This window comes from Talpa occidentalis, unplaced genomic scaffold (assembly GCF_014898055.3).
Source record: "Talpa occidentalis isolate TD23 unplaced genomic scaffold, MPIMG_talOcc4v2.1 talOcc4.9, whole genome shotgun sequence".
NCBI lineage: Eukaryota > Metazoa > Chordata > Mammalia > Eulipotyphla > Talpidae > Talpa > Talpa occidentalis.
The window spans coordinates 13,670,895-13,698,400 of NW_023605305.1; the positions used below are offsets into that span (position 1 = coordinate 13,670,895).

Sequence of the window (27,506 nt, forward strand, 5' to 3'; positions counted from 1 at the left end):
ATATGAAACAATTATTTTCAAGACATTGGACAGGAAACGACAAAGGATAGGAATCCTTGGTGGCAGGAAACAAATGAGATCAGCAATAAGATTGCCCCTAGCTTCCTACCAAGAGAAATTTCCAGGCCACAGCACAGGAAGGAGGAATCCAGTGGAGGCCCACTTGTCTTCTTGAGTGGAGGAAATGGATCTGGGAGTCCAGAAAAGCCAAATGACTGTAATTCACAGAGCAGATAAAGAGAAGAGAGGGCCATTATGCAGTGAGAGCTCTGAACCCAAACTGGGTTTCCCAAGATAGGTTCCTGAGTTTTGATCAACACATGCATGTAAGAAAACTCCCCAAGGCTGGGGAAAGAATCACCTGGAAGAACTTGGGTAATCCCTGGATCTGTCACTGGGCAGGAAATAGCTCCATCCCTGTGAAAGACAACGTAGAGAATGCAGAATGCTTTTGCTTCAGACATGGGGCAAAATGTTGCTCTAGACTAAATGTTGCTCTGGTTCCAGTTAACAAAGCTTAAAAGCAAGACTTGAGAAGATCAAGCTGTTTCCAAGTAATTTAACTGCATCTCAGAACAAAGCACAAGAATTTATAGCACTGTAACAGGACTACAGCACCCAACAGGTAAAAGCATCTGGCATTCAATACAAAAATTAATAGGCACGCAAAGAAGGGGGAAACATGTAATTCATAATGTGGAAAAAATAAGTATTAAAAACCAACTCAGAAATTATGTAGATGATAGAAGTATAAAAACACTTAACCACTAGCTATTAATATCAGAAAAGGCAGATTTATGAACAAAAACATGATCTGCAATAAAGTCATTTCATAATGACAAAGGGGGCAAAATTCCTCAAGAGAAAATAATACTCCTAGAGGCTGATATGGCTAATAACAAGAAACTCAAAATATAGGAAGGAAAACCTGATCGAACTGCAAGAAGATATAGAACATCCACAATTGTGGTCAGATTACAAAAGCCCTCCCTCAATAATTTAAACAAGTAGATAGAAGACTGGTAAAGATAAGCAAGATTTGAACAGTATTATTACCTAACTTGACCTGTTTAATTTACAGCACACTCTACCTCTCAATTCCATACAACTTATCCTAGAAGATTAAAGTGGAAGATATTTTCTAAATCCTTCTGAGACCAGTATACTTGATACCAAAACCAGACAATATTATTACAAGGGCATCAGGCAGGGCAGACCAGATTCCCTTATAATCATCATCTCATTACAGATCATAACTCTCACCAACATCCATGCAGAAATTCTTTTTAAAGATCTGTAAATTGAATCCAACAATATATTAAAGAGATAATAATATATCACACCCAAGTGGGGTTTATCCCAGTAAAGCAAAGATAGGTTAAAATCAGAAAAGCTATGTAACTTACCATGCTGAAAACTGAAAAAGAAAAGCCATGTGATCCTCTCAACAGATAAGAGTGATAGCATGTGTACTCTTTCTGGTCTAGCTCCTTCAACATAATTATTCTGAGATTCATCCATGTTGTTCAAGTTTCAATACTTCTTTGCTCATTCTTGCCAAGTAGGTATAGAGATTGACAATTGTTTATATATTGCTGCTGGAAATTTGAATTGTAACCAGTTTGGGGGTATTTGGGGAGTCTTTGAATGCACAGTTTTCACTTCTATGGGTGTCACCTGCTTAGCTTTGTAATAAGTTATAACCTCTTCCAAAGCTGGTTTTTTTTTTTTTTTTTTCACATCTCCATTGTGAGTGTGTAAGAGCCCCCATTGCTTCATATCCCCATCAACAATAAGCATTTTTTTTTTTTAATTTCAGCCATTCCCTTAGATGTGTCACAGTATCTCACCGTGGTATTAATTTACATGTCCCTAATGATATTTTTTAAGATTTACTTTTATTTGTTTATGTATTTAAGAACTGGGGTGTAGGCCAGAGGTGCGGGGGTGGGGGTAGGTGAGAGGAGTCACCAGAGACAGAGTGGGGAGCAGAACAGGCAGATCTTCTGAAATACACTGCTGAGGGGAGCAGCAAATGAGACAGGAGAGGTCTGCTGTGCCATGTGGGTCAGCTCCCTGGCTTGGGATCAAACTCATGCCATATTGGCTGGCGATAGCTTGACAGTGCTGAGACTTAACCCCTGCACCACCAGGGAGGCCCTACACATCCCTGTGATTAATGATGAGGAGTAGCTCTTCATATGCTATTTCCCACCCATATTTCTTTTTCTAGGTAAAGTGTTTGGTAGCTAAATCATTTCATAAAATCTACTATCGCTTTATGATTTAAAAAAATCCTAGCAAACTAGAAATAGAAGCAAATTTCCTTAATCTGATAAAGGTATCTATGACAAAGGCCTATGGCAAACACGAAACTGAACAGTAAAATATTAAGTTTTCTACCAAGATAGAGAACAAAACTTGGATGATTGCTATCACAGTTCTATGCAACCTTGTACAGAAAGACATTTTAACCAGTACAAAAGTCATCAGAAAGGATGGAAATAAAGAGGCAATTGTTCACAGTTGACAAGGGTGTATATGAAGAAATTTCCAAAGATCTATGGACAATTTCATAGAAGTAATAATTGAATTTAGCAAGATGCATATACAAAAATCAGTTAGCTTTATTTCTATGTCAGCAAGAAACTAAAATGAAAATATTGCTATTTACAGCAGCATAAAAATCAAATGCCTACACTAGATATAAAGAAGATATGTAGAGTTTTCTATATGTAGAAAACTATGAAACATTGAGAAAATTTAAGAAGACTGAAATGAAAGAAAGGTTACACAGAAACTGAAGATATCATTAAAAATAATAATTGATTTCTAGAATCAACACAATCTAAATCAAATGATAATAGGGAATTTATTTAGGTCATTAATAAGCTGATTCTAAAATTTATATGAAAATACAATGGGGCCAAGAATTGCCAACATAAAGTACAAAGCGGAAGGACTTTTGCTACTAAATTTAGAAAATGTAAGTCAGAATCTAGGTGGGATGTTGCCCAACTCGTGAGTTGTTTGATAAAGCCAATTAGATCTCTAAATTTGTGAACTTTCTTTTTCTTAGTTTGGTAGTGGGTCCAAAACAACCTTTCAGCTGCAACTGGGGACAGGCAGAACCACAGCCTGGGGGGGTCCCACAACCTGGTGGGGTTTGCTTGCCTTCTCCCTAAGGCCAGGGGTAAGTTTTCTTTTGGTTGAATCTCAGTTTTTAGTTTCAAGCTCCCGAACTTTTCTGTCCAGGACTTAGTGGGTCATTCCCTAAGTTCCCAATTCGATGTTAAATGTCCCATCCCTTTCCCCCAGATTCTGCGTGAGAACTGTGGGTGGCAGCTGCAGTTCTTAGTTTGCTGGTACTGTTGAGGTGGGTGCACGTGAGCTAAAGGTTACTGCTTAAAGAAGATCTTGGAAATGAAAGAGTTTACCTAGCATTTTGAAACTAGCGTGGCTCTAAGAAAAACCAATAGTCCAGCTAAAAGAAATGGGATCCTTTATGTCTGAAGAGTTGAGCAACCTCTCACTTCTCTGCTTGTGATACTCCCTCGGGTATTTATTTACCTTATCCTTTCCTTCCCAAGCCCAAACCCAGGGCTCTCCCAAGGACGGCTGTTTCCTTCCTGCTTTTGTTGTTCTGTGTCCTCAGAGCTTTGCCTGGGGGCTCCAACGTAAGAGGAGAATCCATCTGTAGCTAAGGTCCATTGCCAGGTCATAGGGCATATGTCTTTCTTTAGGCTACCTTAGGGATTGATGTTAGAGCTCCTAAGAATAATATCTTTTTTTTTTTTTGTAGTATGATTATTTTATTTTTATTTTTTAAAGATTTGCTTATGGATACAAGAACTGGGGTATAGGCCAGAGGTGCAGGGTGAAAGAGGGTTCACCAGAGACAGAGTAGGGAGCACAATGGGCAGATCTACTGAAATACGTTGCTGAGGGGAGTAGCGGGTGAGACAGGAGAGGTCTGCCGTGCCTTGTGGGTTAGCATCCTGGCCTGGGATTGAACTCAGTTGCGGATAGCTTCATAGTGCTGATGCTTAACCCCTTGCACCACCAGGGAGGCCCCCATATCTTTTGTACCTTCTCTGGGAAAAACCCTCTTGGGTTCAAGGGGCCATTTAATAACATTAGAAATATTTATTCCAGCTATCAATAAAGTAGAAATCATTTGAAAACTGGGCTAATGAACATTCTTAAACTGTTAGGTCTTAGGTGATCTGTTTGTTTCTGTTTGTATGCTGTGTGTGTCATCCGTGTACGTTTTGTATGTATATGATGATTTTTACCTCCAGGTGCTATTTTCAGAAGTGAAATTTTGATTAGCTTAAGATTTAAGCACTTAAATAAATTAATTTTTAAAAAGCCCTTAAATTTTTTTAAAAAATGAAGTGAATTTTTTAAGTTAGGATAATTACTGATGAAAGAAAGTTAACATCTGATAAAATAGGGATGTTTTTTGATTTGATAGACATGCAAGTTTATTTTGGGTTTATTGATCAAATGCACTCATGTTATCTCCATTACAAAAGCTGTCAATAAGGAAAAAATAGCTTAAGATTTCAATAGATATAAATGGGACATAGTTTTTAGGTTAAACTCGTCAGCAATAATTGTGTTTATTGTCTTGAAAATAGTTTTGAAAGCTTTTTTTTTACTTCAGAAAAGAAAGTCATGGACTAGGGGAAGATATTTACTTTACCTATAGCCAACACATGGACTCATTTCTAGAATGGTTTAAAGAACTCCTATAAATAAGAAAATAAAAACCCAAGAGGAAAAAAAAATGGGCAAAGAATTAACAATCACTTCTCCAAAGAGAATATTCTAAAGATCAGACAACTTGTGAAAACATGTTCCATCTCAATGATCAGCGGGCTATGCTCTATTTCTTGGTCTAAGAAGTGATTTCATAGATGGCGTTTTCTTTGTGAACATTTACTGGCTGTGCAAACACGATTTGCACAATTTTCTCAATATATATTTGTCTCAACAAAAAAGTACTAAAGAGAAACAGTGCATAAAGTCAAAGGGTGGAAGGAAGAAAGAGAGGTTAGTCTCTGAGTTTGAGAGTAGCAGGATGGTAGGAACCCCCCGGTGAGGTGAAGTGAGTGAGGCTCTTGGAATGGGGTATCCAGCCTCAGCAATGATGCCCAAGCCTCAGAAACGGTCCAGGATCATCACCTACAACACTAACAAGACCAAAGGGAGTTTGTGGGCTGGGACAGTGGAAATCTCACTTTGTTGGATGGTTGATCAGTGTTCTGAGTCCTTCGCACCTCCCCCACCAGCTTCTCCTACCCCACTCATCACATTATCTTTTCATGCTGAGAAAGATCTAACACTTGAAACAAGGAGGATGTAGTATTTGTGCCAATAATGGCTGGAATTAAACTTTCCAATAACCCAGCAGAATGGAGGCTGTGTTAAGTTTTAGGAAATAAAGATTTATTTTTCACTCATCTAAATTTGCAGACTGACATTTTTACCAGGTACTTAAAATAACAAGTCTAGTTTTGTTTTTTTTTTTTTGTTGAACAGACTTCCTTCTCTTTCACTCCCCCGCCCCTATCCTTTTTTCTTAGAGCTCTTCCCAATCATATTAGAAGCAGCGAGGAACCACCAAAGCAATTTATCTGATAGGCTTTAGGGATGACTTTGCGGGTATAACAGAAGATTTACTCTCTCCCCCTAAAATTTACTCTTATGTACTAAAATAAACATAAGTCACATGCTCGCTCCTCCCTCCAAAGACATGCTATTAAATTCACTAGACCTTTCTGTATCTTGCTGACATGTCTGGAATGTTTCTTGCCAGGGTGTTGGTCTTTCTGTGCAGAGTTGTTTATCTTGCGAAGTTCTGTGATATGTTTCATTTGTTTGATGAAAAACTCTACTACATGTTCTTCTAGGCACCTGAAACAGAAAAACACAGCATTTGTAAAAATTATGCACATTTTTGTTAATTGTATTAATTGGGTTCTGTTCTTTCTGCAGGATAAATAAGAAATTTTAGAAGTAGAGGCTGAGATTTACCAAGCTCTTTAACCCCAAGTCCCATGTCCATTTGTAACAGGGTGGTCCCCAGGAAAGGGGGAGGTTCCCTGCCCCACCCAAGGGAGGGTGGAGCTGAGCAGGAATAGGAGAAGCTGAAGAAGAGACTGAGGAAGGAAGAAGGATGGAGCCAGGAGACCTGGAGGAGGCGCGTGGAGCCTAGAGACACGTGAAGAAACTGCGCTTGTCTTTTGGTCGTGGACTGGGTGACACAGATGTGGGTGAGACCCGTGGGGAGGTGACCATGGCAGCTTTTATCTTGATGTTGATTTTGCTCTTTTCCTTCCGGGCTTGTCCGGTTGTTTGTGACCCTTTGCTGTGGGTCCCCACTGGAAGATGCTTTAGACTTTTAGCAGGCTTTGGGGCCTTGTTCTGGGCCGATCCCATATGGATGGACTTTTACCCACGAGGGGATGGGTAACTTTGGGTGCTTCATTTAGAAACTAGACTCTTTGCCTTACCTGTATTGTTTCCTAGTTTAATTAAAGTTCCTTCCCATTAAAGTCACCTATGTTTTGTGTTGATGCGGCGGATGGCAGAACCCATTTAGAATAGGCAGGTTTGCGGGGCTTGGGCTACCCCTTTCCCTGTCCTATAACAGATTTGGCGTCCAACGTGATTTAGGACAGAGCCATCCGTGGTTAGTCAGCCCCATGGGGAAATTGGGCTTCCCTATGGCACTGGCTACCATAAGCGCAAATGTGATTTTTGGTTTCTCCGGTGTGTTTGTTTCATATGTCGATTTGCTGTTGAAAAACTGGCTTGGGCTTTGTGAAGATCTGTGTGTCTGTATGTAATTTGTTTGTAGTGACTTGCTAAGACATTTGGTTTTGTGGAAATTGTTCTGTGCCAGTTTTACTCAAAAGATTAGGCAGTACATTGGACCATGTGGCCAGATCAAAGATGGCGTCTGAGGCCACTTGGAACTTTTTTTCTTTCTTTTTGTAATCTCTGCTGTCTCATTAGCATTTCTAAAGGCAATAATGGTTCTTCAGTGGTATGTTGCTTTGTCTTTGGCTACTTCCTGCTCTCTGCCTGATGGATTTTGCAAGCCAATTGTGGAGCAGAGGTGTTTTAATTAGCAAATGTATGCCTGGGTGTTAAGGAAAGAGTAGCCTTAAGCAGTAACTGGTAATCGCTGGTATCCTTGATGGATTCTTGGAGATAACTTGAATTTTTGCAAAGTCTGGATCAGAAAAATTAACAAGATTTTGTCTGAGTCTGATAGGATTTGCTGCTGTGAATTTTGTCTACACAATTTGTTTTGGGCATGTTTGCCATTTTGAATCCTGAATTTGTTCAATTGCTGGTGTAAGACAAGATTCTAAGTTTCTGCTTCCTACTGAGGAAGGTCTGTTATGGAAAGCACTCTTTAGGGTGCATCATGTAACTATACCAGGTTTTCATACCTGTGTTGTTGTTGTCCCTCCCTAGTGTGGGGGAGGTGTAATCTGTGCTTAGATGTTTAATCTGCTCTTTCAGCTTCTATCCCAGAGTGGCTAACAGAAGTAAGGAGATGACTCCTTTTAATTGAAAGTTAATTACTGATATTTTGCTTTTGCTTTTTCAGGTTCTATTCCAGGAAACCCAAGGATTGCCTGCTTGGTGGCTAACAAGAGATGACTCCTTTTGCTTGAAAGTTAACTGTTACTTTTATTCTTTCAGTTGCTGTACAGAATACCCCAGGATTGACTTCTAATAAAAAGTCTTCAACACTGAAAACCCTAAGGTGATAAACAAGGTCATGTAACTCTTGTGATTAATAAAACTTTTCCTTCCTATTTCCAAAGTCTTAGGTTTGCAGGATGACAACTGGAAATTTTTCTGCCAGCAACACTCCACATTTTTTTTGGACTTTGATATTTTTTTTCTGAGCCTATGAAGTAAAACTGCAGTTACATAACATATTCTACGTGGCATAACTAAAAAAAAACTGTCTTTGTCTATACGTTGTATGTCTGTATGTCCTTGTGTCTAACTGTCTTGACCTCCAGTGATCGACAAATTGGTATACATGGTGCCCATAGACGTTGAAAAAAAAAAAAAAAGTCTCCGGTTATGAGAAAAACAAAAAGTTATGGTTTGATTGTCAACATTGTGCTACTGAACTAAGCCGGTGCCTTCATAGAGATTGAATATTGTTGTTTCTGTTAATTTTCTGATATTTATGGCAAAGCTTCCCAAAAATCTAAATTCAAGTACAAATTTGGTAGCCTGTCATTTTACTGATGCAAGGAAATTTTGTGGAACCTCAGTAGAGCTCCTGAGACACTCCACAAAGTTTCTCCCTTTCCTCCTGGAAAGGCATTAGATGAATTTGTTCTGTTTGGCTTTTACCTAATGAAGTAAAACTGGAAGGGAAGCATTGTCACTTGGGAAAATGGTAAAAACTTTGGTATGTACAATATGTTAACAGTAGTATCGGGTATGTATGTAAATTGTCAGCGGTGATTGTCACCTTGTAATATTGTATAATTCAATTGTTTCACATCTACAGAAATTGTTTCTGGAAATATAGGGAGAAAAGGTCTCAACAGATTCCTATTGATGGAACTGTTGAGAGTAAAACTTTCTTACAAAGGACTCAATAGACCTGGAAATACACCTGACATTTACTAAGGTTTCTTTGACATAATATTGAAAATTTTTTTATGCATTCTGTCCTGAATCCAGGAAGTTTTTGTTTTGTTTTGTTTTGAGTAACAAGGATCTGCAGCAAGGTTGTAATTTTTTTCCAGCAAAGCTAACTTGTCACATTTTCTCTCCCCTTGATACCAACACGGCATACAAATAGTGGTAGTAATTTTTGCTACTTATCTTAGAGTCTGTTTTTGCATAACTTCCATAGGGATTTTGTCTGTTTTAACAAAAAAATTGGACGTGAGTTTGATTGTGTGGCTTTGTGTGGAGTTCTTCCAGAAAGTTGAAAAAGAGCTGAACCAAGAAGAAGAGAACCTGTTTGCCTTGTTTGTAGGGTTCCAGAGACCTCCAAAGAAGGTGAGGAAGCTTGCCTCCATTGGCAGGACTGGACAACCCGGCCAACGAAAATGCCCTGGTACCCTCGAGAAGAGGAAAGCCCAGGTGGAGTCTGATGAGACCAACTTTATACCTGAAGCCTACATCGACTGGATGCCACTGGTTCGCTCTGATCCTGTGTGGAGTATTTCAACAAAGCCGGCTAAAAATTGCTGTTAGTTATTTTCTGCCCTGTGATTTTATGCAAAAATAGGAAAAATGGTTTAAAAGTAGATTTAGTTTGCAAACTTTTGCTATGCTGTTAAAGTTTGGAATCAAGGTTGAGAGAATTCGTTTTTGCATAAGTTGAACCATTTTAACATTTTTTCCCTGTGAATTTGATATATTTGTTATCTTGTTTTAGCCAATGCTCCAAATTTTTTTTTCTTTTGGCTGGTATAATGGACTATTTTTCAGAATGGAAAACTGTCATACTGGATATTCATAGACAATGCTGCTGACTAATTGTTGCTTCTCTTACACACATTGTAACCCTAAAAAAAAGACTGTCTCCTAAGACTACACCCTGAGATTTGTGCCACCATAGATATGGTGGAATAAAAATTAAAAGGGGGGATTGTAACAGGGTGGTCCCCAGGAAAGGGGGAGGTTCCCTGCCCCACCCAAGGGAGGGTGGAGCTGAGCAGGAATAGGAGAAGCTGAAGAAGAGACTGAGGAAGGAAGAAGGATGGAGCCAGGAGACCTGGAGGAGGCGCGTGGAGCCTAGAGACACGTGAAGAAACTGTGCTTGTCTTTTGGTCGTGGACTGGGTGACACAGATATGGGTGAGACCCGTGGGGAGGTGACCATGGCAGCTTTTATCTTGATGTTGATTTTGCTCTTTTCCTTCCGGGCTTGTCCGGTTGTTTGTGACCCTTTGCTGTGGGTCCCCACTGGAAGATGCTTTAGACTTTTAGCAGGCTTTGGGGCCTTGTTCTGGGCCGATCCCATATGGATGGACTTTTACCCACGAGGGGATGGGTAACTTTGGGTGCTTCATTTAGAAACTAGACTCTTTGCCTTACCTGTATTGTTTCCTAGTTTAATTAAAGTTCCTTCCCATTAAAGTCACCTATGTTTTGTGTTGATGCGGCGGATGGCAGAACCCATTTAGAATAGGCAGGTTTGCGGGGCTTGGGCTACCCCTCTCCTTGTCCTATAACACATTCTACTGCTTATAGTAGGAGCTCTGTAAATGTTTACTGTTAATGTTGCTTGACTTGAATTTTATAAGTTTATCTTTATTGAAGTAACTTACATACAATATCATTGAATTCCAAGTGTACGATTCTAAATTCTGGCAAATGTTTATAATTGTGTTAAATATCACAATTGGGGGCCTCCCTGGTGGCACAAGGGGTTATGTCTCAGCACTATGAAGCTATTGACTCTATGAGTTCGATCTCCAGCCAGCCAGGGAGCTAACCCACATGGCACAGCAGACCTCTGTTGTCTTGCCTGCTGCTCCCCTCAGCAGCAGTAGATATGAGTGTATTTCAGTAGATCTGCCTGTTCTGCTCCCCACTCTCTCTGGTGAATCCTCTCACCGACCCCTACCCCGCATTTCTGGCTTACACCCCAGTTCTTGTATGCAAAAATAAATAAATCTTTTTTTTTTTTAAAAAAGAAATCAACTATAAGAGGAAAAAATGGAAAATCCATAAATATATGGAGATTAAACAACATGATACTGAACAACCAGTGGATCACTAAAGTAGTCAAAATGTATCTGGAGATGAATGAGATGAATCAGCAGCCCAGAACTATATATGGGTAGCTGATTTATGAAAAAGGAGCCAAGAACATAAACTGGAGAAAGAAAAGTCTCTTCAATAAATGGTACTGTGAAAACTGGATGGACACATGCGAAGAATGAAACGAGACCGCTCTTACATCACACACTGAAAACAACTCAAGGTGTATTAAATACTTGAATATATGACTTGAAGCCATAATATACTCAGAAGAAAACATGGGTAAAAAGTTCTTTTACATCAGTCTTAGTAATGTCTTTGTTGACTGTCTCCAAAGCAACAAGAAAAGAATATAAACAAATGGGGCTACATCAAGCCAAAAAGCTTCTGCACAGTGAAAGAAACTATAGTTAAAATGAAAAAGGCAGCCTGCTGAGTGGTAGAAGATATTTGCAAACCACATATCAGACAAGGGGTTACTATCCAAAACATAAATAACTCAATAATGAGAAAAATAAATACAAGATGATAAAAAAAGTGGACAGAATTTTACCAAAGAAGATACACAGATAGCCAGCAGACACGTGGAAAGATGTTCTCTATTATTTAAGGAAATGCAAATCAAACCCACAAGATTTCACTTTATACCAGTTAGAATGACTGTTACCATAAGGTCAAGAAATAACAAATGTTGGTGAGGATGTGGAGAAAAAGGAACCCTCATCCCCTGTTGGTGAGAATGTAAAATGGTGCTGTTGCTACGGAAAACAGTAAGGAGGGCCCTCCGAATTTTAAAAATAAATCCACCATATGATCCAGTAATGCCGTTTCTGGGGATTTACCCAAAGAACATGAAAACACTAACTGAAAAAGACATAGGCATCCTGTGTTCACTGCAGCACTCACTGCTCAGGATAGCCAAGGTGTGGAAACAACCCAGTGCCGGATGGTGGATGAGTGAATTTAGATCTTTCCTGATAAAGGATTTATTTCTGGAGACACAGGCCAGATGGACTCCTGGAACATGGCCTGGTGATCAGGTAGAAGAGGGTCTTGCTGCTACACTTGTCACTGAGGGTCCTCAGCTCGCTATGTAGCTCTTGCTTAGGACCGAGGTGCAAGGTCTGGGACAGGCAGGGCTGGGCCTCCTGGCAGAACTGCTTGAACACAGACTTGCCTGCCCCATCTTACTTGAGTAGCCTTCATCCGATGTGGCATCTGCAGGCGCCATGGTCAGCTGCGAGCTGATGGCCTCCAAGCTTGAACTCCCCAACAGCATCATGTCCTTAGGGGCGGGGAGGCGGGTTCTGTGCTCTCAGGGACTGGTGCTGCCGGTGTGACTGGGCTCAATCTGGTAGGGGGGTGAGGAGGGTGCCAGCGAGAAGAGGGGGCAGATTCCCTGCACCACCATACTGGGTCTCCACTCCCCACGCACTGTACCAGGGAAGTTCCACAGTGAGGTCTGGGCTGCCATGACAACACGGCCTCACCCCCGCATGGTGCCGTGACCAACCTGCTCCCCAAAGCCACAGACTACCCTGAAAAGATTGTTTAAAACAACCTACAATCCCACCACCTAAAGACAACACCACTAATATGCTTCCCAGGTTGGTGACCATGAGGCCAGGGAGAGAGCAGGTGCTGCTCAGGTGTGAACAGCACAGGTGTGCTCAGGGTGCACTTGCGTGCACAACTGTTCATAACAAGAGGTCATGGCCTAAATCTAAAAGAGGCCAGTGAAGATATTCCACCTTCCTGTCCCAGTCCCATGTATATGTTTAAGCAATTCCCAGGTGAGGGTCAGGGCCGCCATCAAGAGTATTTAGGTCTGGGGTCAAGGCTATGCCCTAAGCTTAATAGCTATGATTCTGGATGAGTCACTCAACCTTTGAAACCCTTTTCCTCTTCCATAAACCAAGAGTGATAACAGTCCCTTCCTCTCAAAGATTAAATATGATGATCTACACAAAGCAGTTAATGTTGCCTGACCTAACGTAGGATTTTATTAACATTGGGTGTTAACACGGGCTCAGGGATAATATATTAACAGCTCAAAATAATGGCTGTTGTTTATTGAGCCCTTACAGCCCAAAATGCCTTGAGTAGACTATTTCATGCAATCTTTATCATAGTCCAGGGAGGTATAATCCCCCTTTTACAATGAGAAAACAGAAGTGTAAAGTTAAGGGTTAAGAGCTTTTTCTGCTGTTGGCAGAAATGGGTGCGTTCATGACACCTGGGAAGGTGGTGCTGGTCCTTACTCCAGATCCTCCTTCCCCCGGCCCCCTCCTCTCGCCCTAATTCCATCCCTTGCAATCAGTTCAGAACAAGTCTCCCTCCTCTTCCACATTGGTGATATTCAAAATACAAGTTGTCTGAGGCATACAGCAGGGCAGGGAAGAGCACAAGGGATCAAGGTGATGGATCCTGGGTGCTGTGGTCATGGAGAACTACAGGGGGCGCACTGGAGAGGAGAAATCAAATACTATCCCCAAATTAACAAAGATGTAAGAAAGTAAATACATAAAACATTTTTTTAAATGCAAGTCCTAGCCCATGGGGTTTTGCTTATTTTGCACGTGTGTGCTGGGTGACACTAGTAAATGTATTTTGTGCCATGGGTCACAGTGAAAAAGTTTCAAAGGCACTGCCTGTCCTTCAAGTATTGGAAGGCAGCTGTCATAGCCCCCACCTAAAGATTAATCTTCCTCAGCCTTGAATACCCCCGGAGAGCAGGGGTCCCTCCCCTCACTATATGGGACACCATCCTCTGGCCCAGTCACCAGATTCATCTGGGGCTCTGCTCAAACCTCCTTAGGATACCTTCCTTGGCCACTCACTATTGTTTATGATCTTCCCTAATAGAATGGTCATCACCGAACCCTCCACTGTTTCCTGGCACATAATAAATGTTCTCTAAATGTCTGTAGAATGAATGAATACTAGAGGTATACACATTTGAGCTCTTGTATATAGATATATAGATAGAGATATACAGCTCTTTCCTTCAGGAACTACTTCTGTAAGGTTTTATCCCTGTGACCACGACTAAGGTATGTTTTTCATTCTACCCTCCCTATCTTAAAAATCTTTGTTACAGTATTATCACATTTTATACATTTATACATGTATTATTGTATATACCATGTATACTGTTAAACTTATATGGAATTTTATGAGATTTTTATTTACACAAGTTTCTTATGAACTCAGTTAAAATGCTACCTTGCATCTGGGAAGGATTTTACATTTTTCAAAACACTCTCAGGTAAATGGGCCAGTTTATATTTCATAAGCTGAGAACGCCTATCAGAGGCCTGGGAGGAACTTGAGCAGCCGGCTAGTAACCATGAGATTCCAACCCCACCCTTTCGTTTCACAGACGAGTAAATTGAGGCCACAGAAGGCGGGCCTCCTTGCTGAGGGCCACCCAAGGAGCTTGAGTGGACCTGGGGTCGGAACTCCGTCATCCACCACTGCCCGCGCACCTGGGCCTCCAAACGTTTGCACAATCCCAGAAGCCAAGGCAGGAAGCCCCACGCCGGCGCCCCTCCGCGGAGCTCCAAGGGACGGCACGCGGGCATCACCAGCTCAGGTGAGACTATAGGACACACCTCCAGGGATCCCTGGGCCACTCACTCAGCACCCGAATTCCCCACGCACCTGGCAGAACGCGGGGTCTCCGAGGGTGTCCCATGGGGCTAGCACGGTCCTCCCTCCCAAGACTCACTTTCCCCCTTCCGCTGCCTCCTACCTCGTGGGGTCTCCCTGGGCTGAACCGGGTCCTCCTGCCTCCCCGTCGCTATAGCAACCACAAGACCTAACATTCTAGAGTCTCCCTTCTGTTCGGCTGAGTAATTTTAGCCAATGGTGTCCTTTGTTTCTTTCTTGTGAAAAGATGGTGACCAATCATTTAGAGGCTTTCAAAACCCACCGGGAACCTGCCAGAACGTTAGGATTCGGGTTAACTCTATCAGGACCGGTGAGAAAACTTACAGGTTAGCCCTCAAAAATCTTGCGACAGACCTTAGAATTTTGCTCACCCAGACATCCTACTTCAAGGCATAAACCTAAGGGAACTAACATTCTCCAAACCCTGTTTAGAATAGAAGAAGAAGAAGAAAAAACACCAGATTGTTAGGGGCAACCGGGCAAGATGACCCCCTCTTTACAAACTCCAGCGCAGTCACCGTGACTGGGCGCGCTGCTGCTGCGCCCCCTCCAACGCCTCCGCTTCCAATAAATTCCAAACACCTTATTAGAAGCTGGGGACCGTGGGGTCGCCCCTCCTGTCCCCCACCCCCCAGAAAAGCCTCGCGCCGGCCGCGCAGCCCGCGGGCAGCTCCTCCAAGAGGCCACCCTCGCGCTGCGCTGGCCCAGCCGCGGGGCCGAGCGCGCCCTGGCTCTGCTCCCGCAGTTGGCACCGCTCGGGCGTGACCTGGGCCGCGCGCCCTGGCTCTCGGGGTTGACAGCTCGGGGTGCCGCGAGGTTCTGCAATGAAGAGCGTGTAGATGGCGGGGCGCGGTCCGCGCACGTGTGCCCTGCGGACACCTGCGTCCCGCTCGCGGCGCCCCGGAGCACCTGGAGCCTCGCTGGACGCTGGGTGGCCGGTGCGCCCAACAGGTGTCACCGAGGCCAGGCAGGGATGTAACCCCGCGTGGCCAGGAAGGCGTCTGGAGGGGCCGGGTCTAGAAGGAGGTGTAGGGTGTGAATACACGGTGAGACCCTGGGCTGGGGGAGCAGCGGGAGCCCAGCCCAGGTGGGGGTGGCTGAGGATAAGAAATGAGGACCCTGGCAGGGGCCCATCCCTCGCACAGGTGGAGGTGATCGGTCGCCCGAGCGCTCCAGGACAGCCGAAGAGGGGGATGGGGGTGGCTCCTACGTCCTTCCTGTGGCCACTAGAGGGGACTCCCTCAGGTGTACGCGAAGCCCCGGCGGGGCGGCGGCTCCCCGAGTTTCTCCCCCTGCGCTTCAAGCAAGCTTTGCTGCGCAGCAAACCTGCCCGGGGGATGTCCCGCCCACCCCCTTCTCGCAGCCACTCTGTCGCTTCAGAGCCGCGCCAGCTTCTGACTGGCAGCAGGCCCCGGCCAATCACGTCGCGATGTTTGAAAGCAAAACACTGCAGCACCCTCTCGGGTCCGAGCTGGGCAGGAATTGCAGGAGGCTGTGCTGCCCGGCTGGCTGCCCGGAGAGCCAGGTCGTTTCTCAAAAACCTCTGAGAGGTGGGCCTTGGAGGAGACGCCGCTGGTAAGTAGTGATTAAGATGGGGCTCAGGGGTGGAGGACTTGAATTCTGGAAAAGCTGATGCGTTTGGAGTCAGCTGTGGTCCCCTGGTGTAAATGTCCTTTTCCATCTTGGCGTCACCAGCCTTGTCATTTAGGGTCTCGATACCTCGGACTGTTTTCTTGCATTTTTGCAAGGAGAGTGAGAAGAGAGCGGGCGTGGGTTTGCCTCAATAAAGGTGATGCCAGGCTTATCAAATCAGGAAGTGAAATGGAGTAAGTTTGCCATGATGTGTTTCTTTCCTCCTCGACTGGGCTTCCAGGCAATAGCAGATGGTGGATTAGCAGGTGGGATGGGGCGGAGAGGCAGCCTTCATCTGGCCTGGCTGCTGGAAGTTGTAGTTTCCAGCTCAATGGGAGGCAACTGAAGAGCTAACTCTTTAGTGTCCCAGAGCCTAGGAAAGAGAAAGCAGTTTGCCCGTAACTGGCACTCACCAGCCAGACACTGAATCGTCAGGTGGTGGAAAAGGGGTATGTGTGTTTGTTTTTTCAGTGAGAGCTAAATTCGAATAGCTGGCCCCTATCTCAACAGTCATGAGCTATGGTTCGCTTGTGTGTAAAACCTGCTCTGTGGGTTGGTAAAATAATTCATTGAGAAAAGGGGTGGAGGGCAGAGAGGAAGGAAGCAAATACCTCATGAATTATCTTCCCTAGAGCCCGTGACTCTGCTCTGTGGGGCAGCTGACAGTGCAGAGTTGCCTGCTTGCCTCTTGGGCATATGTTACTTGTCAGAAAGTGCTTTGAAGTCAGGCAAAGATTCATCAGCGCTCCCCTGCCCCCAGAATGTGTGCCTTATAAGGGAGGACAACTTGCAAAAAGTTTCTCCAAGTCTTTTAGTGCAAACTCCTAGCCGGCTAAGGGGGAAGCCTTCTATCTTTGCAGGCCATGCCTCAGAGGCCTGGGGGTTCCTGTGGTTGAGAGGAAGCAGCTTTTTAAAAGTGCATTAAATGACAGCAAAACCACCACCATAACAAAAACAAAGAGAGAACCCACCTCAATGAAAATGCCAGTTTAAATGAGGTTAGGAGGCCACGATTCCCATCATCCCTTTGGCATGTCCCCAAGGCCTATTTGCTTTCTCTGACATCCTGTGGGTGGGGCTGGGTAGAGCTGTTCAATCTCAGGGGTTGTCGCCTGAGTAAGCTATTCTGTTCTTGACTGTGAAGCAGCCACAGTGCACCAGGTGCTTAACATGCCTGCGTTCAGCCAGTAGTAGGTATTTATGGAGGTCATGATGCCAGGCTTGGGGCTGGATCTTGGGCAGGAGGCCCAATTATTATTTTTAATATAAGAAGCCCTTGAAGAAACCCTTAGCACCTGTGGTGTTTCACCTATGCCTCCCAGAACACAAAGGGCGTCCTTTCCCTGCTCTGTTTGGAAGGAGATTCAAGAGGCACTGAAAATATTGGTCCAATGAAGTTAACAGGAGTTGTTGTCATTGTTGTTTTACTCGAGGCTACATTATTATCCCCTCTTCCCGGATGAGTCCCCCAGAAACACATAATCTAGACACTTAGGTCTTCTACCTCGTTAGCAGGCCATCTCCATGGAGATAACTTTTCTTCTAAGCTAGAACCCCAATGGTTCCCATTTCTGCCTCAGTAGGGTTTTTTTTGGCTTTGCTTTGTTTTTTAGGTCTGGAGAAGTAGACATAGCAAGTATTCTACTTCTTATGTAGAGGAGTCTATGGAAAAGGTACAATTCATAATAGGATATGTGGAAGGAAAAAGATTTTTAAGGCCAGGCGGGAGGTTTAAGGTATATGAGCCATATCTTTATTAAGGGGGCCAGGATCATGTTATAATATTTTAAATGGCTGCACTTCTCATGGCAATTAGTGTTTTGCCCTAATAGCATTTGCATAACAGACAACGAAGCTGGTCTTGATGATTCATTGTATATGCATTTTTAATGTTCTTCTCCACCACTCTACAGCACCAAAGAACCAGAAATCACACCCCAGTCGCTTGGGAGAGAACAGTTTGGCACGTCTCTGAGTGAAGATGAGAGAAAGGCCATAAGTCAGCCAAAAGAGCCTAGAAATTCCCCTTTGGCCAAGAAAGCCATGGCTGGCGGAAGGAGGTGAACACCACAAGACAAGATGGCTTCCAGTTCCAGTCCCGCTTAGCGCGGCCCAGCTACCAAGCCAGGCCAGGCGGGATGCGCCACTAGACCACCATGGACGGAGCGAACAGCCCAGGCTTGCAGCTGCAGCAGCTCCTGCCCACAAGCAGTCCTGACCCTGTGAGCGAGGGCTCCTTCTCCTATAAGGCAAGAACTTTTTTTGGTTTTGAAATTTTGCATTTTTTTTTTAATAAGAATGTAACAGTACAGCATTGGCTAACATTGATGTCCAGGGACTGCACACCTACTGCTGGTAGAAATAGGCAGGCCCTCCACACATCTGGGACAGTATATAATCAGAGAAAGTCTGCTCATTAACTAGTATAAAAATATAGAGGTGGAGAAGTATTTTTAAAGGAATGCATTCCCACATAGAAGATTTGATATATATATTTTTAATTCACCTCTTCCCTTACTCGGAGACAACCTTTGTTCATATTCCTGTGTATTTCCTTCCTGCTTTTTTCTGGCATTACAAATTCAGGATCAGAATTATGTTAAGTTTCCTATTTTGGTGGTTTCAGTTAACCTTGTTTGTGAAATGTTTCTCCATGTCACAGTGATTGAAAGTATCCTTTCGACTGATGGCGTAATAATCTGTTGAGATGCTGTATCAAGATTTGCTGAACAGGGCCCCTATTGTTGGAAGTTGAGGTTGTTTCTCATCTGTGGTGACAGTAAGCAATCTGTGTGCTCTTTGCTGTCTCTAGTAATTGGCTCTCTCTGGACAAGACTCTCTCTCTCTAGTCAATAAGGCCACAAATGTCAGAGCATCAGGGACAGAGAAAATTAGAACGTAGAGTGAATACAATAGGCCTAGGGGTGAATAGAAGCCAAATAGACAAATGCAGACTCTAAGAAAACACAGAACACTCTGCCTGGTGCGAGTTCTAATAAGAAATTTCATTTCCATCACAAATTTAATTCAGTTACTTATTATAGAAATATCTTCATGCCAGAGCAAGGATTAATAAGTTATGGTGACTCTACCAAAAAGCTGAAGAATTGAGATGGGGGACAGGTTTAGGAGCTAATGGAAGTGCCAAGTGGGGCAAAAGGAAGAGAGCATAGGGTTCAGATCCCTTCTCTGCTCCTTCCTTGGTAAGTGACCGTGGACATCCATGTGCCTTAACCCTTCAAAGCTTCTGTTAGGAAGAAAATGGTAGCAGTGATTCCTCCCTCCATCCCTCATCCCCCCATGCTGTGTGGATCAATGGAAACAACCTGTGCTAGTGCCAGGCATGTAGCAGGTGCTTGACTCAGAAATGCCTCATGGCGACAAAGAGGAAGTGATCAAAGTGCAGTGAGCAGAGGAGGTGCAATTAATTCCATCTGGGGTTAGGAGAAAGAGTTTCTAAAGGGAAGCTGTCTCCTTCTTCCTTGTTTTGTTTCCTAAGGCTATTTTGTTTGTAAGGAATAGTATCTTTTCTAAGAAACTGAGGCCAAAGGGGGCAGGGAGTTACTCTATGTCTACAAGGAAGCTTGTAGAACTCAGGGGCAGGAGAGCAGTGTGGCTGGCACCATGCTAAACTCTTGCCCCCAACTTTAAAAGAGGGAAGATCTGATTGGTCCAGCTTGGATCAGGTGTCTGCCTTGGTCCAACCAACGGTAGTCAGGAGGGTGGAGTTCCCCAGCACACTTGGTTTCTGGGGCCCCATCATGATGGGCAGCTCTCAGAGAAAAGTGGTTTGTCGACTGAGCGGGCTGCCCAAAGTTATCTCTTACCTTCAGGCAAAACATTAAGAGATCCCAAGTCCAATTGGGTGGGTGGGATGAAGTTAAGAGTGAGCAGATTGCCTTGAGTTGCAGCCCTGCCCTCTGCCCTACCCAACAGGAAATGGAGTCTATTGTTGGAGGAAGGGGCCTGGGAAACAGATCAGTCAACAGGCTGAGTTGCCCAGGAGGCAGCTGACGTTAGGAGATTATAGAATTATAATAATCCACACTGGAGGCTTTGCCTCAGCCAGAAGACTCAGGCCCGGATTTCTTCTATTTAGCAAATAGGTGTTTCAGTTGAGCGCCTGCCTGTCCATGCTTGTGCTGTATGGGATGGGAGCTATAGAGATAAGATACATCTTCCCTTGAAGGAGGTGGGGAAAGCCAGTCCCACGAGTCTCTACACTTTAGCACAGAATGTGGCCCAAAAGCAGAGAACAGTGCTTAGAACAGGCTTATTGGAGTTGGAGAGACCTAACATCAAATCCCAGCTCTGTCACTTTCTAGCATTATGTAACTCCTGGGCAGGTCAGTTTTAAATCCATCCTACAGGATGGCCATGAGGCTGACCTGAATTTCCAGATGAGGAAACTGAAGCTGCTGGCATCACCCTCTGTCTGTGCCTGTGGAAATCTTACTCAACCTTCTATCTCCAGCTCAGGTATCACCTTTTCCATGAAGCCTTTGTTAGATTTCCTGGCATAAAAATGTCATTCTTTATCTATCTTCAAAGGTCAACTCACAATTATTACCATAATCTTAACAATAATAGTAGCAGCTACACTTGTTGAGTGTGTACACAGGGACTGTGCCAATCCTCACAAAAGCCCCCAAAGGGCAGGTACCATTATTCCATTTTACAAATGAATGAACAGGCTCAGAGAGGGTTACTTAACTTATCCAAGGCCACACAGTCAACAAGTGGTAAGACTGGGATTCCATTCAAGTCTGCCTACTGCCAGAAGCACTTGGTTTTATCCTCTACTCTTTGCTGCCTACCTGTGCCAGGCACTCCACAAGGTCCCTTCTTTCCCTGACACTGGTTATTAAGTATTGAAATGGCAGTGTGTCACCTGAGAGGAGGTGCCTTACCTGAGAGAAGGTAAGCATCAGGAAGCTTACCAGGTTACAGGTGTAATACAGCCTGGTTAGCCAGATTGCTGCCTCCCTTGTATTTGAATGTGAGTAACCTTCAGAGCCAACCAGGATGCAGTTTATCCTGAACTTCGGGTTTTAAGCCTCAGGGATAGTGAGGGGAGCGAGGCCATTTAAACAGCAAGAGATGGCTGGTCTTATCACCTTGGTATTTAAACAGTGGCTGTTGTCAGCAGATGTAAAGCCAACTTCACCATGAGATCTGGGCTGAGGTTTCACTCAGAGACCCACATCCAAGCAAGCCTTCCTGCCTCTGTGACTTTTGTCTGATTTTCTAGAAATCAGAAATTACAAGAGTTCAATTCTTGGGTCAGAGGATATCAGTGCCAGAAGGGTCCTTCGAGCTGCTGCTAAGAATTGTAATAATAAAAATGAAAATTATAAAAATAATAGCAACAAGATTGTTCTAGTATTTATTGCATACCTCTTGATGTTTCAGCGAGTGCCTTATTTCCCACAACCTGACAATCCCATGAGAGTTTATAATCAGTCTGAGTGGAGGCTCAGTGGTTCCAGGTAATTCTCCTGAGGTCACCCCACAGTGAGGGGCAGAGCAGAAGCCCAGCACAGGAAGCTGAGCAGAGAGAGGTGTGACCTCTCCCTTTACTCTTTGGGGTTGTTGAAGTCAGGGCTAGAGGCAGCGGAGGCCAGAATCCTGCCACCTGTACCTAGTTTTGCCCTCACCCCACTTTCCTTAACTTTCTACTCAGAGACAGTCCTCTGAGCACAGTGACCAGAGCCGGGTTTCTGCCTTACCTCCTCATTCATCATGTCCTTTCAATCTCAAATGGCTGGATTTGGACCATCTGCATTCTTTTTTTTTTTTTTAAAGATTTATTTATTTATGCATACAAGAAATGGGGTGCAGGCCAGAGGCGTGGGGGAGTAAGAGGATTCACCAGAGTGGGGAATAGAACAGGCAGAATGACCGAAACACACTGCTGAGGGGAGCAGTGGGTGAGTCAGGAGAGGTCTTCTGTGCCATGTGGGTAGCTTCCTGGCTGGGGATTGAACTCCCACTGCATTGGCTGCAGATAGCTTCATAGGTTGCATCTTAACCCTTTGCGCCACCAGGGAGGACCGTCTGCATTCTAACTGTAGGGCTTCTGAGAAGTGGGAGGCCTCACTCCTTCCTCACCCATAAAATATTGGGGACCAAAGTATTGGGGAGACCAGTGTTCAGGTCTGACTCTGACACTTGCTCACTCTCACTTTTGCCTTGTTGCAGACCTTCCAGGTAACTGAGCTCCTCCACCTGGGCAGGTCTGGGAGAAGTGTTTGTCTTTAAAATGAGGGGCAGCGGGCCTCCGCTGGTGGCGCAGCGGTTGTGCACTGGGTTGCGAGGCTCTGCAGTGCCGGTTCTATCCCTGGCAAGGGTCCCACATGGTGCGCAGACCTCTCCTGCCGCCCGCTGCTCCCCTCTGCAGTGTACTTTGGTCCTGCTGCCTGTTCTGTTCCCTGCTCTGGCTCTGGTGAATTCTCTCACCCTCCCGCGCTTCTAACTGTACCCAGTGCTTGTATAAATTAATTAATTAATTTTAAAAAAATGAGGGGCAGCCCTCAAAGGATTCAAATTGAGACACTGTTGGGAATCTGATGAGGTGTTACCTCAGAAGAATCAGCCCGGTTGACACTGGGGTGAAGGAATTCAGGAACCAAAGGTGTTGCAGGTGGAGATGCTGGCCTGACTGACGCCATGATTCTCACAACTGCCCATCTGTGAACATGCTTGTTTAGTTTCACCTTTTCCTAAAGAACAAAGCCACCAACAGGCCAATCCCCAGCCTGGGTTAATGATCCATGTATACTTATATGTGTACTCACGAATGCGACACTTTACAGAAATTAGATGAACACAACTGAGGTGGATTCTCAGCAGGAAGAGGAGCGTGGTGGGTTGAAAAAGCTCCCAGCAGTGTCAGAGGTGAAAGCTGGGGGGCACTGCCCTTTGCTTCCTCCCGTGCCAGCAGTCCCAGATACCACCCCCATGTTACAGTTTTCCAGCTCTGAGGTTTGGAGAAAGTCCTTCCGTCAGGGGCTAGCTGTCTCCTCAGCGCTGGGTCACCCTCTCTGGGCACTTGAGGGTGGCCTGTAGGTGCATGTGCAAACTCTGTAACCCCTGGGCCAAAGCAGCTTCTTTGCTTGACTTTAAATGCTCATCAAGTTGCGCCAGTCACCACTTCACAAGGGGGCATAATTAGTGTTGAGGAAGCCCTTTGAGAGCCTGGATGAAAGGGCGCTCGCTTTATTGTGCTGTTACTAACCGTGTCTGTCTGTAGCCAGTTATTACGCTTAGAGATAATATGCTTGTGGAAATGGCTTGAAAAGAACCCCCACCCCCACCCCACTCCGCAGCCTGTGTCATTAGTGGGAATGCAGCACTCACAAGGTGGGGTTCTTTTCCTCCTAATTTATTTTGCCACCTTTGAAGGACACCTCACAGTCTGGGGGAGTCATGCTCAGCAGGAGACTAGGAGTCAGGCCTGACCTCAGATCCTCCCATACTCCCCTGGGGTGAGTTATTTCACTGCTTTGCACTTCATTTGTTCATCTATAAACTCCTCCCAACAACTCACAGCACTTCCCACTTCCTAGGGTTGTTTGTGGCCTAAAGGGAGTGGGGATAGAAAGGGCCAGCATGACCCCTGGTGTCCCACATATACATGGTCCGTGAATCAGCCTTTGTCCTCACAGAAACTTCAGTGCACCCTTGTGCGGTGCACACTTCAATTCTCGGGGTCCCTCCTCCTGAATATTGACTGTTGTATTGGCCGTCTTGCTTGTTTCCCTTCTTCATCCTCTTTTCTTCCCCTTGGTGAGCTGTCACACATGTTCTCAGGCAGCCCGTGGGTTTAGCTGTCATCACAGAACAGCCAGGTGTCTCTGGGTAAAAATAACGGAGCTGCATTATTGAAAGGGTGCCGGCCCTTTCTAGCCCCACTCCCTTTAGGCCACAAACAACCCTAGGAAGTGGGAACTGCTGTGAGTTGTTGGGAGGAATTTATAGATGAACAAATGAAGTGCAAAGCAGTGAAATAACTCGCCCCAGGGGAGGACGGGAGGATCTGAGGCCAGGTTGAGCCATAGGAAATTGCTGTTTTATAGGTTAAAAGTGGCCCAATATTGGCAGTTTCATATGGTTCACCCTGATACTGAGTGCTCTCTCCGCATTACCTGGGGAACGTCCCGCAGCAGTCCTGAGAGAAGGGTGCTGCCACCCCTAGCGAGCAGCGGAGAAAGGAATCCAGGTCTAGCAGGGCAAGTGAGGCCAGGCCACCTGGCCTTGACCCCGCAGCTGGGCCACCCCACGTGCCCTCTGAACAGCCCCAGTCAGGCCTCAGGCTTCTTTCCCTACAGCTCTGGAGCCCGTTCCTGCTCCCCTTTGCTGCTGTGAGGGTGATAAGGCAGCTTTGAGGTGTTGCAGCAGGAACAGAGAGTCCTTGTCTCCTCCCTGCCCGAGGCAGTTCCTCTAGAATCGCTGTAGGTTAACGGTTTTTAGCAGTTACTCTCTGGCACAGGGAAACTGAGTTTCTGGGGCTCAGCAGCCACCTGGCCTCAAGGATCTTTACCTCTCTGACGGAAGAAGCCCATCATGAAAGGACACATGTATGATTCCATTAGTATGAAATGCCAGAGCTGGCCAATCCTTGGACAGGAAGGGGAAAAGGAGGGTGGCCGTTAATGGGTTTGGGGCTTCTTTTTGGCAGGATGGAAATGTTCTGGGCTTAGATATGGGTTGTGCAATATTGATAAAAACTGGACATTTTGAATAATACGTGGCAACTCTGGAAATGATATCCCCCTCCTTTGTTTGTTGTTGCTGCTTGTTGTGATTTGTTATTCTTTGCTTGTCTAGTGATTTTTCTAACTTCTTTTTGTAAAGTCCACTTTCCTTGTTGTGCATGGCCCACTGAAGTCTGTGTCTGTTAGCTTGGTGGTCAGCTTGTGTTCTGACGGTTTCTTTAAACACCTAGAACCAACAGAAAAAAACAATAGCAAAAAAAAACCTCTCCAAGTGTCTGCAGAGTGGCTCTGTGTTGAGGCCTCCAGTGCTCAGTCAGCCACTTATAATCTGCTTTAGCCTTTACTTTCTGCTTGTGCCCAGGCTGAACGCTGGCCAGAGGTGAAGACTTAGCACCTTCTCAGGCTTTTTTGGAGTGTGCATTCCATCCTGGGTATGTGCATGGCCTTTTCTATTCCCTGGTATACACAGGAGCTTTTTTTATTTTTAAATATTTATTTATGCATGCATGCAAGAACTGGGGTACAGGTGATGAGAGGATTCACCAGAGACAGAGTGGGGAACAGAACAGGCAGACTGACTGAAATACACTGCTGAGGGGAGCAGCAGGCAAGAATGGAGAGGTCTGCTGCACCATGTGGGTAGCTCCCTGGCTGGGAAATCAAACTCGTGCTGCAGAGGCTGCGGATAGCTTCACAGTGCTATGCTTAACTCCTTGTGCCACCAGGGAGGTCCCCATACACAGGAGCTTTTAAAAGCCCTTTTTCTCCCACCTATATCCCTGGTTTTTTTTCCCAAGTGCTGCAGCCAATACTCATGTCTTGAAATGCTTTCATGAATAGCATCTCAGAGGCTGCTCCCAGCCCTGGTACCCCACTAGGCCAGGCCAAAACAAAGGCAAGCCCTTGTGGCAATCCTTCAGTGAGCTGCCAGACAGATCAGAATGCACAACCACAATATTTAAAAAGTAAGGTCCATATTGCTTACTGTGTCCTTAGGATTGCCACAGAGCTGGGGTACAGGACAGTAGGCTACTAACAGCAGTGCTCTCTGGCTGTAAAAACTGCTTCCTTCTTCATCAAGCCTTCCCCTGGTTATGAATTTTTTACTGGACTCCAGAGTCCTATAAAAATTGATTCTAACCATTTTTGCCAACTTGCTAGCCATTTTTCTGGAGGGATGATGACTCTCTGGCATTCTCAAGCTCACCATTTTCAAGGGCATCATTCCTAGTGTTATGAATATATCCAAAGCCACTAAGTGTTGTACAGTTTAAACATGGTAAAGTTTATGATTTGTGAATTTTATCTCAATGTGAAAAGGTAATGATGAGTTAAATATATTCTGGGTTCATAGAGTGTCCTTAAAGAAGTTTTAGAATCAGGCATGAAAACAGGGACATTATAATACCTTAACTGAGCAAAAAAAAGGAGGCGGGAAGAAAAGGGAATCAATCCAGCAATGGAGTGATATACACTCAAGTCAGATGGGAGATCAAAGTCCCCCATTAATAAATCTGGAATAGAGTCAAAGCTTCAGCCTCAGTCAACAATTGTAGGCAGAGGGTGGCACTTTCTGGAAGTGCCCCTTCCAGGTTTGTGTTTTGTAAATCAGCAAGGCAGCCGGATTCAGCTTGGGTAGTAAAATGTCAACAGAGGATCTGGGGTGTGGCTTTGTGATGAACATTTCAAAACACATCTTGGAGCCCCCTGACTTGGACCCTGCTCATGTCTGCACCTCTGAACTTTCCTTACAGGAAAACTTGATTGGCGCCCTCTTGGCGATTTTCGGGCACCTTGTGGTCAGCATTGCACTTAACCTCCAGGTAAGTTTCATCACCAAAAAACCAGAAAGTTCCATCACCAGTGCTGGGGGAGAGCTGGAGGCAGGTGAGCTGGGGTGACTGGCACAGGTCCTGCTGCCTCCACGCTAGGGCTTGATACCCACTTGCTCCCTGGACTAGGACAGTACCTGTGGGTTGTTCCAGAATCTTGATTCTTTGCCCCCATTCAGCCCCCACCCCAGGTCCTTATCTACTCTCCCTGGGCTATTGCAGTGACCTCATAACTGGTCTCCCTGCCTCTGGTCTCATCTCTACTGTGTCTTGCACAAGCTGCCCCTTTTGTACAGTTCAACCCTGGTGTCAGTTCCATTGCTGACAAGTCCCTGGGGTGCCCTTGGAGCAGCTCCCACAGATGCCCTGCCCAAATTCTCCATCCTGTCTGATTTGGCAAACAGCTGTAGTTTGGAGCAAGCTGAGGAGCTTCTCCTAAGGGCACAGGGGAACTGGTTCTACTGGCACAGACGTGCAGCTGTAGCCTGGGGTGAGTGCCCCTGGAGACAGCCTTCAACTAGTGGACAAGGAGCCCGTGGATTAGTACCCCAAGTCCTGGGAGTGGATGGTTGGTTCTGAGTAAGTCCACAGTGTTTCTCAGAGGATCCCCAGTTGTTCAAGGCCCCCACTCCCCGGGTAATGCACTCTGTGGGGTCTCCCCACCTTCTCACTCCCTTACTGCTTTCTAGAATCACAGATCAACTCCCTGCTCCCAAGTCCTTGTCTCAGGGTCTGTTTCTGCAGAGAGGGTAACCCCCACGGGGGTCCCGCCAACTCCCTCCACCACTGCTACCCAGCTTCCAGCTGTGGTGGGCTGTTCCCCTCCCCGACCAGGCACAGGCACTCACGTGCACTGGTGCACCTGCCAGCGACCCACTTGGCTC

The 27,506-nt window shown here is 45.2% G+C and overlaps 2 protein-coding genes across 6 annotated transcripts in view; one reads left to right on the forward strand and one right to left on the reverse strand.

Moving 5' to 3' along the window:
- Positions 1–14,583, reverse strand: part of STPG1 (sperm tail PG-rich repeat containing 1) — a 47,605-nt gene extending 33,022 nt beyond the window's left edge. For 2 of the 4 annotated variants that reach the window (XM_054690904.1, XM_037498380.2), the window contains exons 1-2: positions 14,524–14,583; positions 5,783–5,922 (exon numbers count right to left, since the gene is read on the reverse strand). In XM_054690904.1, the coding sequence (XP_054546879.1) occupies positions 5,783–5,882 (100 nt within the window). In that variant the 5' untranslated portion in view covers positions 5,883–5,922; positions 14,524–14,583. The other 2 variants (XM_054690905.1, XM_037498382.2) reach the window with 2 other exon arrangements.
- Positions 14,584–14,691: 108 nt separating this feature from the next.
- NIPAL3 (NIPA like domain containing 3) overlaps positions 14,692–27,506 on the forward strand; it is a 35,348-nt gene continuing 22,533 nt past the window's right edge. Inside the window, exons 1-3 of one of the 2 annotated variants that reach the window (XM_054690903.1) lie at positions 14,692–14,767; positions 17,987–18,322; positions 26,545–26,613. In XM_054690903.1, the coding sequence (XP_054546878.1) occupies positions 18,230–18,322; positions 26,545–26,613 (162 nt within the window). In that variant the 5' untranslated portion in view covers positions 14,692–14,767; positions 17,987–18,229. Of the gene's footprint in view, positions 14,768–15,863; positions 16,017–17,986; positions 18,323–26,544; positions 26,614–27,506 lie in introns of those variants that run through there. The other variant, XM_037498385.2, reaches the window with a different exon arrangement.